The sequence below is a fragment of the Marmota monax genome, unplaced genomic scaffold, assembly GCF_021218885.2.
Source record: "Marmota monax isolate L192 unplaced genomic scaffold, Marmota_monax_Labrador192_F-V1.1 WCK01_AAM20220418_F8-fsc00042, whole genome shotgun sequence".
NCBI classification, from domain to species: domain Eukaryota; kingdom Metazoa; phylum Chordata; class Mammalia; order Rodentia; family Sciuridae; genus Marmota; species Marmota monax.
The window spans coordinates 434,757-448,755 of NW_026693008.1; the positions used below are offsets into that span (position 1 = coordinate 434,757).

The 13,999-nt window shown below is 52.1% G+C and overlaps 1 protein-coding gene across 3 annotated transcripts in view; it reads left to right on the forward strand.

The window, feature by feature from the left end:
• The window catches only part of Lrig1 (leucine rich repeats and immunoglobulin like domains 1), a 126,114-nt gene that overhangs the window by 102,520 nt on the left and 9,595 nt on the right, over positions 1-13,999 (forward strand). For all 3 annotated transcript variants that reach the window (XM_046452978.2, XM_058582069.1, XM_058582070.1), the window contains 3 exons: positions 3,595-3,666; positions 4,393-4,464; positions 9,117-9,280. In XM_046452978.2, the coding sequence (XP_046308934.1) occupies positions 3,595-3,666; positions 4,393-4,464; positions 9,117-9,280 (308 nt within the window). The remainder of the gene's footprint in view (positions 1-3,594; positions 3,667-4,392; positions 4,465-9,116; positions 9,281-13,999) is intronic.

Sequence of the window (13,999 nt, forward strand, 5' to 3'; positions counted from 1 at the left end):
GGTAGAGGTAGAGGGGATAATGAGATTGGCACAATCCAATGACACCTGTAGGTGTGGGGCAGCCACCTGGGGTTCACAATACTGCTTTGTCTTGTCTGCTGGTGTGCGAAAGTTTGTGCATTAGAAGGGAAAGAGAAAAGCGGATCTTGGTGCACACCTCTAGGTTGACCACTGTGCTTGGTGTTGAGTGACCACTTAAGGAGGGAACCTGCTTGGATCCCCTCCCCTGCTGGATTTCCTCCCAGGGTCACTGGGAGCTCTGTGGCATGGCTGTGCTGGAAGGCATGGTGGCCATCACACTACATTGCCCCATCTGGATGGGCTGGCCCCAGTCTGCGGGGCTCCCCTGGGCAGAGTGGAGCATGCCAGCACAGAGGAGCCATGGGGAGTCCCCGCGAGGTGGCCTGGGCCTGCCTTTGGAGAGCTTGAGAGGCTAGTCTTGCTGGATCTGCCTCTGAATGGGGAGGTGAGCCACTCCTGGGGTCCTTCCTCGCTCACCACAGGCCTAACTGAGGATATTTTCCCACTAAGAGCAGCAGAGCCCTCTGTGACCACCGGGTGGACGTTGCCCTTCCTTGTTCCAGGTTTTGAGCTCAGGTAGTCCCTCAAGCCCAGCCATTGATAGTTCTTTAATCTGGCCCTTCCTGGTGCTGCTGGAGTGTGCCTTTCCCCCAGGTTTCCTGGGATTGTCGTACTCTCCCACTCCAGAGATCCTGTTCCAAAATGGCTCTGATGTCACCTGCTGGGGACCTGCGCAGGTAGCATATGAGGAGAGAAGGGAGAGTTTCTGGACCCCAGGAGAGGCAGTTCATTGGCACTGTTAGTGACGTGGGGAGGACAGGCGATGCAGGGGTCTGCCCTGTGCCTGGGGCATTCTTTGGGAGGCTGGGAGCAGAGGTCCAGGTAAAGGGGGTGTCGGAGAGATGCCCAGCCTCTGGGTTCCCACGAGGTAGGAGGTCCTGTAGCTTTTGGGTGGGGCCTTCAGAGTGGGATTCATGGGGAGAGGGGTTTGTGCCTGTCATTGCTAGTCCCAGGGACATGAGTGCCACTGCACCGTCCCCCTGTGCCTTGCCACCGTGGCTTGGGCAAGCACTGATCCAGCCTTTGGGAGCCTGTGACTGACTGGCCGGGAGACTCATGAGAGGCCAGCCATCTCTTCCCTGGGATCCCTGGCTGTGGGACAGGAGCATCCCCCCAGCGGAGAGCCCCCGGTCCCCTTTGCCCACCCAGCGGCTGTTTGTTAGAACCGCTGCAGTGTCTAGCTGGAGCGCCACCCAGCCCCCACGTGCCGGCTGGGAGAAGGTGAAGGCCTGTTGTAGTCTACGCACAGCACGACGGGCCCTGAGACATGGAGAACTCGTTTTATTGTTATTGTCACCATTAGGGATAACAGCCTGGCCTCACTGTAAAAGGGGTCAACGTGACTAACATGGAGTGGATGAAACACAGCCTGGCTTTTCCCTGGATCTGGTTCACAGGTCTAGCTAATCAGCGCCTTGTGTTTTTACTAGGACCTGGGGTGCACGGGTCCTCGGCGGGGGGGGGGGGGATCTGAGCAAGTGGAGAGGTTGGCAGTGCCCTCAACCTTGCTTGGAGTTTGGTGCCCCCCTGAGCCCTTATTTGCTGCTAGTTCTGCGGTTACAGAGCCTAAGCCCAGCCACCAGGTTTTCTGTTTGGTTTATTTGTTTAAAAATAGAAGTCTTGATTTCGAGGCCGTAGAACTGCTTTTTGGGGTGAGATTGCTGGCACGTCCATGCACACACCACCTCGGAGAGGAGACACGCACAGGGGTCTGTGGCCTGTTTGCTCTCTGCCCTCCAGAGGAGACAGGAAACAGAGCTGGCCTTTGTCTGAGGCTGAATGTGGAGTGACTGCGGGGGCCCTTGGAATGGAGGCCCCCAGGGGAGGAGTCTGTTTCTGATGAAATGGGGGACAGGGAGCCCTGTGGCGTGGCTGCCCCAGACTTTGGCCTGTGGGCTGGTGGTGTCTGGGGAGCAGGTGGAGCAGCCTCCCCCGCCCGAGCTCCGGGTCCTGGCTTGGCCTGTACTCCCGAGGACACCTGCTGCTCCTGCCCTGCTGCAGTTGGGTTGAAGCTCAGACATCTGGCGATGGCCTGACCATGCCATCTTTGGTTTTCTGGGGCTCACCTTCCCTTTCTTGGCATCCCTGCAGGGGGACTTGGTGCTCACTGGCTTCTCTGCGGGGAGGCCTTTGTATTCCACGTTTCTTACCTGGTTCTTGGTGGCACCCATGTCTGATGGGTTGACATCGTTTAAAATCTGGGGTCTTGCTCACAAGACACAGCATAAGGCATGTCCTGCAGGCTGAGATGCCAGGGTGCATCTCAGGTGCAAAGAGCTGTGGAGCCACCCTGACGAGCCACCCGTTTTCCTGTCCCCTCCTTGCCTCTTTTGGGAGCCATTATCCCTGGAACACAGTTCTCAGAAGTGGGCAGCAGCTTTCAGATCCACAGTTTTCGTTACCTTCTCTGTTTTTCCTCACTGAGAGACTACCCAGCCTGTCTCTTGTGATGCTATTGCCTGCCTCACCCCCAACCCCCTTCAGGGGGCCCTTGGAAACAGAGGGCCAGGTGGGACAAGTGTGTGTCCAATGGATTTTATTTGTTCTTATTAGTTATGTAGGACAGAAGAGTGTATTCTGACCTATCACACACATGGAGTCTAACTCCCCATTCTTGTGGTTGGACCTGATGTGGAGTTTCCCTGGTCGTGTGTTCACATATGAACATGGGAAAGTTCTGTCCCATTCATTCCACTGTCTTTCCCGTTCCCATCCCCCTCCCTTCCCTACATTTCCCTTTTTCTAATGCAATGGATTTCTATTATTCCCCCAACCGCCCTTGTTTTGGGCTAGCATTCACAAATCAGAGAGAATATTTGGCCTTTGTTTTTTGGGATGAACTCATTCCACTTAACACAATAGTCTCTGGTTCCATCCTTTTACCTGCAAATGCCATAATTTCATTCTTTAAGGCTGAGTAATATCCCATTGTGTATGTACACTGTATTTTCTTTATCCATTCATCTGTTGAGGGGCACCTAGGTTGGTTCCAGAGCTTAGCTATTGTGAACGGGGCTGCTATAAACATCGATGTGACCGTGTCACTGTAGTATGCTGATTTTAAGTCCTTTGGATATAGACCAAGGAGTGGGATAGCTGGATCAATTGGTGGTTCCATTCCAAGTTTTTTGAGGAATCTCCAGACTGCTTTCCAGAGTGGCTGCGCCAATTTGCAGTCCCACCAGCAGTGTCTGAGCGTACCTTTTCCCCACATCCTCACCAACACTTATTGTCAGTTGTATTCTTAATGATCGCTGTTCTGACCTGAGTGAGATGGAGTCTGCAGGGGGCCTTTGTAGGCCCTAAAGTGCGTGCACCTTCAGCCTGTCATTGCTCCTGGATTCCAATAGAGGGAAAAGCGTTTCCTCTCAGAAGGGGCAGGGCTGTGTGTGTCTGCCCTGGGATCTCAGCGCAGGTCAGCTTCCCCTGCCTCTCACCAGACAGGCTGACCGTGTGTTCTTTCTCCCCCCTTGTCCCCCACCCTGTCTCTTCCTGGATGTTCGGAATCTGCAGGACTCTGTTCGGGAACAAGATCAAGTCCGTGGCTAAGAGAGCGTTCTCGGGGCTGGAAGGCCTGGAGCACCTGTGAGTATCTGAACAGACCCTGCCTGACCCACAGGCCTGCCAAGGGCGGCCACGGCGAAGTCGGCTAGGATTGAATGGCATCTTTGTAAACCGAGAAACAGGCTGTTTAGAAGCAGCAGCTGCTTCAGTGCTGGCCCTGATCTTGCCCGTGCCAGAGCAGTCCCAGAACACATGGCCAGTTGGTGTGATCCCCATGAATGCAGCTGGTGTGCGGACAGTACCTTCCTCCCTCCACTGCCCTGTGTCGCCGCTGCCCCCGCCCCTCCCTGGGCCCTGGTCTCCTGGCCACCCCCACTAGGCCAGCCAGCAGAGTGACGCATACCCCACCCCACTGGGAGCGTCTCTGGCTGGCCCTGGGAGGAAGGGGACCAGCCAGCCCTGAGACCTTCACATCCTTCTGGGGTAGCTGCCTCCAGTGGTGGGCGTGATCTGTTTCCTCTTTGCACCAAGTTCAGCCCCGGTTCTGCTGGGAGAGCCTGTGGCAGTTGACTTGCTGAGCAGGCCTGCAGCCACCTCTGCGCTGCCCCTCACACGGGCTGGGTCCCCCTGTCACCGCACGTGCTGTGTCAACACGTGCAAGAGCCACCTCCTGTGGAGTGATCACCTGTGTGGGTCACCTGAAACCAAGGCTGTCACCGAAAACCGCTGAGTCTCCTGGCTCAGACACGGGGCTGGCTGGAAGGGCACCCGGGGTCTCTTGGCACAAGTCCTTGTGTTGTGTTTCAGGGACCTGGGAGAGAATGCCATCAGGTCTGTGCAGCTGGACACCTTTATCAAGATGAGGAATCTTAAGGAGCTGTAAGTACCGGGGCTTCCTGGGGGCCTCGTGAACATGAGGACGAACTTCCAGAGTAACAAACCCTTGTAATTGCTTTATGCTCACTGTATCTAGTAGCTATGATTGTTTATGGGTAGATGTAAGTCAAACTGTTCTTTAAAAAAAAAAAAACTATGCGGAAGCTGGCTTGGTGGCACACGCCTGTTATCCTAGCGACTCAGGAGGCTGAGGCAGGAGGATCGCAAGTTGAAAGCCAGCCTCAGCAACTTATTGAAGCTCTAAGCAACTCAGTGAGACCCTGTCTCTAAATAAAAAAAATTAAAAGGGCTGGGGATGTGGCTCAGTGCTTAAGTGTCCCAAAGTTCAATTTCAATTCCCAGTTCCCCCCTGCCCCCCCCAAAGGAAGTGGTGCTTACTTGGGATCAATAGGTAGAAAATACCTTTTTTTTTGGCGGGGTGGTACTGAGGATGGAACTCAGGGGTGCGCCACCACTGAGCTACATCACCAGCCCTTTTTGAGACAGGGTATTACTAAGGAAGAACTGAACCTTTTCAGAAGCTAGGGCAACCCCCTGCCTTAAGCAGACAAAACAAGTTCTGGCCTCAAACTTGAGATCCTCCTGACTCAGCCTCCAGAGTTGCTGGTATCCCAGGCTTGCACCAGCATACCCAGCAACAATCTTCTTCTTAAAGGGTAGTGATGTGAATATTTTTGACCCTGGGTCACAGGGTCTGTGTAGCAACTCCTTGGCGAGGTTGTTAAAGCAGAAAGCAGCCATAAATAATACATAGGGGAACAGGCGTGGCTGTGTGCCATTGAATTTGTACAGCAGCAGCAGCCTGCAGGCTGTGGTGTGCCAACAGCTGTTCTGTATAACGTCAGGTGCGTTCTTCTCTAAAAAGTGGGTGATCACCCCTTTAGTTACCCCAGGGACACGTTCTCCTCACTTGGGTTTGCTTAAAGTGAAGAGCCCGCATGGAGAAGGGCTTCTTGAGCGAGCCGGGTGGGTTCGAGCAGCAGGGGCACTGATGGATGCTCAGAGGTGGGGTGCCAGGTGACCGACCAGGGCTAGAGGAGCTCCCCACCGTCGTGGCCCAGGCAGAGCGATGGCCCCGCCTCCTTTCCCACTCCCACACGCCACTGATTCTGTGGCCAGTAAGTTCCATCCGTAATGTCAGTCCCCTGCAGGTCTCACTGAGTGTTCTGAGGCGTGCCTGTGAGGTGCCAGATGCCCTGACCTCATCCCATTCCTGAGGCCACTCCAGGTGGACCCTTGATTGGGGCGGGGAGGGTAGGAATGGGGAAAAGGCCCAGTCCCCGTGGCTGAGAGCCCAAGGGGGCAGACAGCATCCCTCTGAGAGGAGGGGGTGTGGAGCACTTGTCCCATGAAGAGCTTGTGCTGAGGAACTCGAGGGTGCTCTTGCCGAGCGAGGGGGGTCAGGAACCTCCAAGTGGGAGCTCACGGCAGGCTCACTGGGGCCGCGGGGCTGTGTGGAGAGCCACACAGGGAGGGAGCCTTCTGGGCTTCTTTCCTACTTCCAACCATGGCTACTCTTCTCTTGTCCATCTGGGTGAGACAGATTCTGAAGAACAGATTTCCCCAGGTCCTCTTCTTGACAAGTGATTCTGCACTGGATATAGGGCAGGATACTGAGAAAGCAAGTAGAGGGGAATGTTGGTTATAAAAGATCCCTGGGCTCAGGAGGCTGAGGCAGGAGGATCATGAGTTCAAAGCCAGCCTCAGCGACTTAGAGAGGTTCTAAGCAACTCAGCGAGATCCTGTCTCTAAATAAAAAAAATAAAAATAAAAAGGGCTGGGGATGGGGCTCAGTGGTTGAGCACCCCTGAGTTTAATCCCCAGTGCCAGAAAAAAAAAATCCAGATCTCCTGGGATGGGTGAGCATGATCTGTTCAGTTCTTAACAACTTTTCTCTAAACTTCCAAACGTGTCAGGAGTCCAAAAGATCTGATTAAATGGGAAAAGGGTATTTTGGGAGAAAGAAGGAAAAAAGGAGAGAGATTCTTCTTTTAGGTTCTTAGGAGACCGTTGTCTAGTTGGGAAGAACTGAACCCTATAGAAGCTTGGGCAACCCACCCCCACCCCCACCTCGCAAAGAAAAGAAAGACAACAAAACCCCACTCTGCCTGGCTCTGGCGCTGAGCCTTGGTCCCTGCCTGGGTTCCCGTCAGTCGCTGCTGCATGGACCCAGCTGGGGCTGGCCTGGGCCCATCCTCTGGAAGGCCCCAGAGGGTTGATTCCTGTTGGTTTTTTCTTCCCCATGGCACAAGGCAGGTTGTGGTGTGCACTTTGTGGCCCTCTGGGTAAATTTCCACAAGCGGTGATCAGAAACACACTTTGAGTTGGAGTCATGAAAATGCACACTCTTAGCCAGCGAAGTATCGGGGTGGCTGGAGGCGGGAGCCAGGGGGGCCGTGTCTGTTGGCAGCTGCGGTGGCTGAGCTTTGCCCGAGTGCTGAAGACGGGCAGGAGTCAGCGGAGGCTGGGCAGCTCACGGTCCCCTCTTTCCAGTCAGCCTAGCCTTTGTCTCTAACTTACGGGGTGGTGTGGCCAGGCTGTCCTGAGCCCTGGCCCAGGCTCTGCCTGCAGGCTTTCCAACGCAGTGCCCTCGGGAACTGCACAAGTGCCCCTGGAGGTTGAGCCCGAGGAGATTCTGACAGTGGGAGTTCCCGCTGGCTCCTCACCAGGAGGGTGAGGTCCTGGCGCAGCGAGCCAGTCACAGGAGCTGTGCCTGGGACACCCTCCTCCCTGCACAGGAGTGAGGTGGGCCATTTCTGTTCATCAGCTGCCCTTCCACCCCTAGAGTAACTCCTTAGCAGGACACAGAAAGTCAGCTGCCTGACAGATACAATCCAAAGCCTCAGGCCTACGCTACGGTCTGCCCTGGGCCAGGCCTCCCTATTATCATGGCTTTAAGATGAATCATTTCAGTTTTCAGAGAAGTATTTTGTGACCTTACCTCTGGGAATGATGAGGAAACAGGTTGTTCAGTCTTCCTTGCTGTTTGCTAGTTGGACACTTTCTTTGCTCATTGGAAGTCCTTGGGAGGTTGAGACAGGAGGATTAAAGGAGTTCAAAAGGAGTTCAAAGCCAGCCTCAGCCACTTAGAGAGGCCCTGAGCAACTCAGCAAGACTCTCTCTCTAAATAAAATATAAAAAGGACTGGGGGTGGGCCAGGCGCGGAGGTGCATGCCTATAATCCCAGCAGCTCTGGAGACTGAGACAGGAGGATTAAGAGTTCAAAGCCAGCCTCAGCAACTTAGTGAGGCCCTGAGCAACTCGGTGAGACCCTGTCTCTAAATAAAATACAAACTAGGGCTGGGGATGGGGCTCAGGGGTCTAGTGTCCCTGAGTTCAATCCCCAGTAACAAACAAACAAAACCACATTCAGAGTGAAAGAGAACAGAAAGCCAGTCCCTGTGGTTGTTTTGTGGGTCTGAGGGTTGCAGCAGCTGGAAGAACAAGCCATTGGCTGGACTGTTGGCCAGCACCACGTGTGTGGATTTCCTAGGCTTACTGTGCCCCTTTCTGTCACTGAGTATGAGGGACATGACAGGGAAGCCACGTGTCTTTGTGTCTGTCCTTCTCATAGGTTGGCCACTGCTCTTCAGCTCAGGCCTGGGCTCTCCCAGGACCAGGGCAGCTAGACTCTCCGGGTGACTTATCTTGGTGTGTGACTCCTCAGGAAGGAATGTCCGCTCAGATGGCCATTCTGATTTCTGTTTGAAAAGCTTATCCTCAGTTGCTGAGAAATGAAAAAGAAAATATTCTCTGTTTTGGTTGGAGGCTCACAAAACCCAAGTTGAACGTTCTCCTGCTCCCTGGGCAGAGGCAGTTAACTAATGAGCATTATTTAGGGAGCAGGGCTGCATTCTCCCGACCTCCTGAGCGACGCTCGTGTAGAGAGAGGGATGTGAGGCCAGGAGGCTGACATTCAGAAGTAAGAAAACATGCAGCTTTGCCAGGTGCGGTGGTGCTCACCTATGATCCCGGTGGCTCAGGAGGCTGAGGCAGGAGGATCACGAGTTCAAAGCCAGCCTCAGCAACTTAGTGAAGCCCTAAGCAACTCAGCGAGACCCTGTCTTTAAATAAAAAAATGAAAAGGGCTGGTGATGTGGCTCAGTGCTTAAGTGCCTCTGGGTTCAATCCCTGAACCCAGCTTGGCCAGTCAAAAAGTAGCAGCCATAAAAGAAGAAAGAAGACTTCTTAGAACTTGTTGCAGAGTTGAGATCAAGGTCCCAGGGCTGGGGACTGAGTTTGGGATTTATCAGGAAAGTGCTCTTGCCACTGTAGGGTGTATCCAAGGTCAGGAAAAGGTGAGGAGGTGTCCCCAAGATAACAGGAGCAGAGTCTGAGAACAAGGGCCACGTGCAGCCTCTGGAGCAGGGGTCTCAGCTCCCCCCCTGGAGCTTGGTAGGAGGGCAGAGTTGGGCTCCATCCTGACGGACTCTGTCAGAAGCTGCACTTGGTGCGAATCTCCAGGTAGGTTCTAGGCGCTGTTCCTCCAGCAGAGAGGAACTGTGGGGAGGGCATCTCCCAGTCAGGTCCGCGGTGTTGGCGTCACGCGCTGTGGGTGGCGATGAATGTCCCCGTCTGTTAAAGCTGCCCTATTCCGTGCAGACCCACACTCAGTGTCCTTTTCTTTCTTTCAGCCACATCAGCAGTGACAGCTTCCTGTGTGACTGCCAGCTCAAGTGGCTGCCTCCATGGCTCGAGAGCAGGACACTGCAGGCCTTTGTGACAGCCACCTGTGCCCACCCAGAGTCACTGAAGGGCCAGAGCATTTTCTCAGTACCGCCGGAGAGTTTCGTGTGTGGTAAGACCTTCGTGGAAGATTTTTTTTTTTTTTTTTTCACGAGGGGCGAAGAGGCCAGGCAGGCCTCCTGCTTGTGGGAGCCATTGCTGTGATCCCGGGGATCCCAGCCCACGGCTGCAGATCAGCCCCTGGATGCCGTTTATTTCCGCTGAAACCACACACGGCATTTACCACGAGGTGCCTCCTGGGACGCTTGGAGTATAGCGTTTAATCAGAGGGCAGCATGCAGGGGCTCGGTGACACTCAGAATAATCAGTCACAGGAAGGTGTTTCCGGTGTTTCCGGAGAGATCTGGGGCCCTGGTGTCGCTGGGAATTGACGCACCATATGATGGTCCACCGCAGGAAGGACGGGTCTCGGGAGAACATTCGCTCTAGTAAAAACAGTCCCTCCGGGTTCACCTGCACTGTGGCTGTTTCTCCAAACCCCTGAAATCTGCAGGGGTAGCTAGAGATGCCTCCTTCCTACGGGTTGTTAGAATGTCATCTTTTTTTGACCAGGAGTGCTCAGGATCCAAGTGTGGTTGCATAGAGCACAGAAAATGCTGAACAGCTGCGCGCGCATACACACACACACACACACACACACACACACACACGGGCTAGCCCAGACAGGAATGACGCAGCCTCTCGGCCACGAACATGAAGGCAAAGATTGAGATGGATTTTGAGTTGTTCCTGGCGTTTGCTCGGAGCAGGAGAGGGGACAGGATGCCACACCCGTCAGGCCCTGCTGGGCACATGCACATCTCTCCTGCTGCCAGATCCTGGCTGGGACAGTCCTAACCGGAAGCCCACCTAGCAGTGCAGGGTTCCTGCTGGGCCACGTCTGTGACCTACTTTTGGCTCTGGCAGTAGCCATTTCCCTGCTGGGGGTGAAAGAAGACTGCCCTCCGTCCACGCGTTCACCCTTCACCCCACTGGGACGAACCCCTGCTTAGTGTGGGCCTGCTGGCCCCCCTCCCGCCTGGTTCAGACCGGGGAGAAGTAAGCATGGAGAACACGGTTGCAGATCTCCAGACGGTGCCGGTCCTTCTTAGGAGCCTTCTGCGGGGGGTCCCAGGCTGTGCCCAGTTCCGGCTCCCTGGGCACGGAATGGCTGTGCGGTCCGTGGTTCATCGCCCATTGCTCAGGGAGCCCTGGACCATTAATCTCTTTCCACAGACAGCGAGGCTGTCTGCCACTTCCTCCCGCTCCTGCCACAGGGCAGCCTTTCCCTCGGACCCTCCAGGGAGGACTTCCGGGGAGGACTTCTGTGGCAGCCCTGACCTTGGGCACTGGCAGACTCTGGATTGCAGTGGTTGTTGATCTCACATCTCTCAGACGCACCCCCTCGATTCAGCTCAGGCTTCCCCCCACCCTCTCTCCAAAAAAACCCCAACCATCTGGTGTTAATGGGAATCACGAAAACACTTGGCAGGAGATCAGAGTTTCCAGCTCTGTGCGCTCTCCCACGCCTCTAAAAAAAATTTGAAAGCACGACCAACTCACACCCTCTAAGATGGCAGGTAGAGCCAGGTAGGAGCCAGCGCTGACAAGTGAGGGGACGCACCTGAAACCCCCCATCCCCCCACTGCTGGGATCAGTACAAGATGGGCAGTTCCTTGGGAAGGCAGCCTTAGCAGTTCCTCATTTAAACAGTTACGATCTGTTCCTCTCCTGGGACAAATGCACATCTCACGGAAACCTCTCCACACGTGTGTTCACAGCAGCGTTATTTATAATGGCCAAAAAATGGGCACCCAAGTGCCCACTGGTTGATGGATGAATAGAGGAAGGTGGTATAGCCAGACACTGGAGGATTATCAGGCCATAAAATGCCACCCGTCCCGTCCCTCCCACAGCCTGGATGAACTTTGAAAATGATAAGCTAAGGGAAAGCAAAGGACCGCAGATTCTACGACCCAGGCACAGGGAACTCCCAACACAGGGAGATCTGTGGAGGTAGGAAGTGCCCTAGGAGGTGCTCCAGCCTGGGGAGAGATGGAGGGAGCAGAGGAGTAGCTACAAAGTGCTTCTCCATGAGGTGACAAAGGTATCTTAAAACTGACTGTGGTCATGAGGACACCTACTCGTGAATACATCACAGACCATTCAGTTGTGAACTTGAAATGGGCGAGCTGCAGCGTGGGTGAATTGTGGCTCAGTAAAGCTGTGTGTGTGTGTGTGTGGGGGGGGGTATTATAAATATAATTTTTACATGTCATAAAAATGTGTCTCTTGAAAAACGTGAACTTAGGATTTAGAGTCTTCAAAATGTGTGTCATCTCTGATTTATAATATTTTCGTCACCTCTGAAAGAAACCACAACCCCACGCCTTAGCAGGCGCTCCCTCTGCTCCTGGCCCCCAGCCGTGGCGGTCACTAGTCCACGAGTGTGTGTGACCTGCCTGCTCTGGACAGTTAGCATGAGTGCCGGCGGACAGCATAAGGCCTGAGGAACTCTCCTTTTCTCAATTTGCCGGGTCTTCTCCCCCAGTGGGGGGATTGGATCTGGGGCCTGAGCTGCCCCCACCCCTGAGCATAGTTTTATTTTATTTTTAATACTTTTTCAGGTATAGTTGGGCATAACACCTTGCACAGATCTCTGTAGTTCATTTTTATGTGGTGCTGAGGATCAAACCTAGTGCCTCACACGTGCTAGGTGAGCGCTCTACTGCTGAGCCACAACCCCAGCCCCTGAGCATAATTTTAAAGCATCAGTTCCTTTTCTGTGACTGAGTGACATCCTGCTGTATGGATATATGTTTTGTTTCATCCATGCATTAGATGGCGGATATTAGATGGTGCTTACTTTGGGGATTTTATGATTAAAGTTGGTGTGAACATTCATGCACTAGTTATGTGAATTCTCTCAGGATTACACCTGGGAATGGAATCTTTGGGTCCTGTGGTAGCTCTAGGTGTGACCAAAGAACTGTCAAACTGTTTTTTCAAAGTGGCTTCAGGATTTTACACACCTGCTGGCAATGTACGGGATTCTGGTTTCTCCTTATGCTTGCAGACACTTGCTATCTTTTTTATTTTAGATTTTGCTAGTGGGAACAGAGTAGAATCTCACAGTAGTCTTAACATTTCCACAGTGACTCATGATGTTGAACAACTTTCTAGATGCTTATTGGATCGAGCATAGCTTCTTTGGAAAAATAGCTACTCAAGTCATTTATTCATTTCTCTATTTATTTTGTTATGAGTTATCAATTCTGAATATTAGAATATTCAGAATATTAGACCTCATCGGGTCTATGATTTGTAAATACCATTTCCCAGTCTGTGAATTGTGGTTGCTGTTTTTCAGTTTCTAGACAGTTGTGCAAAAATTTTTTTAGAAATATTTTTAGGGCCAGGTGCAGTGGTGCATGCCTATAATTCCAGCAGCTTGGGAGGCTTAGCCAGGAGGATTGCGAGTTCAAAGCCACCCTCAGCAATTGCGAGGCACTAAACAAACAAACAAGAAAAGAATTCCATTTACAATAATTTGGGGGTGGGCAGATACCAGGGATTGAACTCAGGGGCACTGAACCACTGAGCCCCATCCCCAGCCCTATTTTGTATTTTATTTAGAGACAGGGTCTCACTGAGTTGCTTAGGGCCTCACTGAGCTGCTGAGGCTGGCTTTGAACTCGAGATCCTCCTGCCTCAGCCTCCCGAGTCACTGGGATTACAGGAATGTGCTGCTTACAAGACTTGACACGATGTGTTTAGTTTTCATTCAACTCAGAGCATCTTCCAGTGTCCCTGTGACTTCTTCTCTGCTGTGCGGAAGTGCACTGCTTAATTTCCACAAGTTGTTTTCCAAATACCCTCTTCACTGTGGATTTAAAAGTCATTCCATTGTCATTAAAAAAGATATTTTGTGTGATTTCCATCTTTTTAAACTTATTGGACCTAGGTTTTGACCTAAAATACAGTCTATCTTAGAGATTGTTCCATGTACATTTCAAAAGAATATTCTGCTGTTCGGTGGAGTGTTCCACGAGTGTATATTAGAACTAGTTGGTTTATACTGTTGTTCAAGTCTTCTTTCTCCTTGTACATCTGCCTAGTTTTTCTGCCTAGCTTTTCATTGGAAATAAGAGTATTATTGTTACATTGTCTGTTCTTCTCTACAGTTATGACAGGTTGTGCTCTACATTTTGTAAAAGCTCTGTTTGGTGCATATATTTATAATTTTTGTCTTCCTGATGGATTGATCCATTTGCATGATAAAATATTTTGACTCATATTGGGTGACTGTTTAATTATCTTGGGATCTAAACTGTCTCTTGTAGGTAGTGTATACTGGGGTCATAGTTTTTTTATCCATTATGGTTCTCCTTGCCTTTTGATCAGAATGTTTAATTCATTTACTGTTTTGTTTTGTTGGGGGGCGGGTACTGGGGATTGAACTCAGAAACACTCCACCACTGAGCCCCATCCCCAGCCTATTTTGTATTTTATTTAGAGACAGGGTCTCACTGAGTTGCTTAGGGCCTCACTTTTGCTGAGGCTGGCTTTGAACTCATGATCCTCCTGCCTCAGCCTCCTGAGCCGCTGGGATTACAGGTGTGCACCACCACAAGTATTTCTTGTAGGTCAGGTCTGGTAGCAGTAAATTCTCTCAGTTTGGATATTTTTTAAAATCTGGGAATGTTTTAATATCATCTTCATTTTTGAAAGATAATTTTGCTGCATCTGAGATTTCCAGACGTTTTAAGTACTTTGAATATTTCTCCCTCTT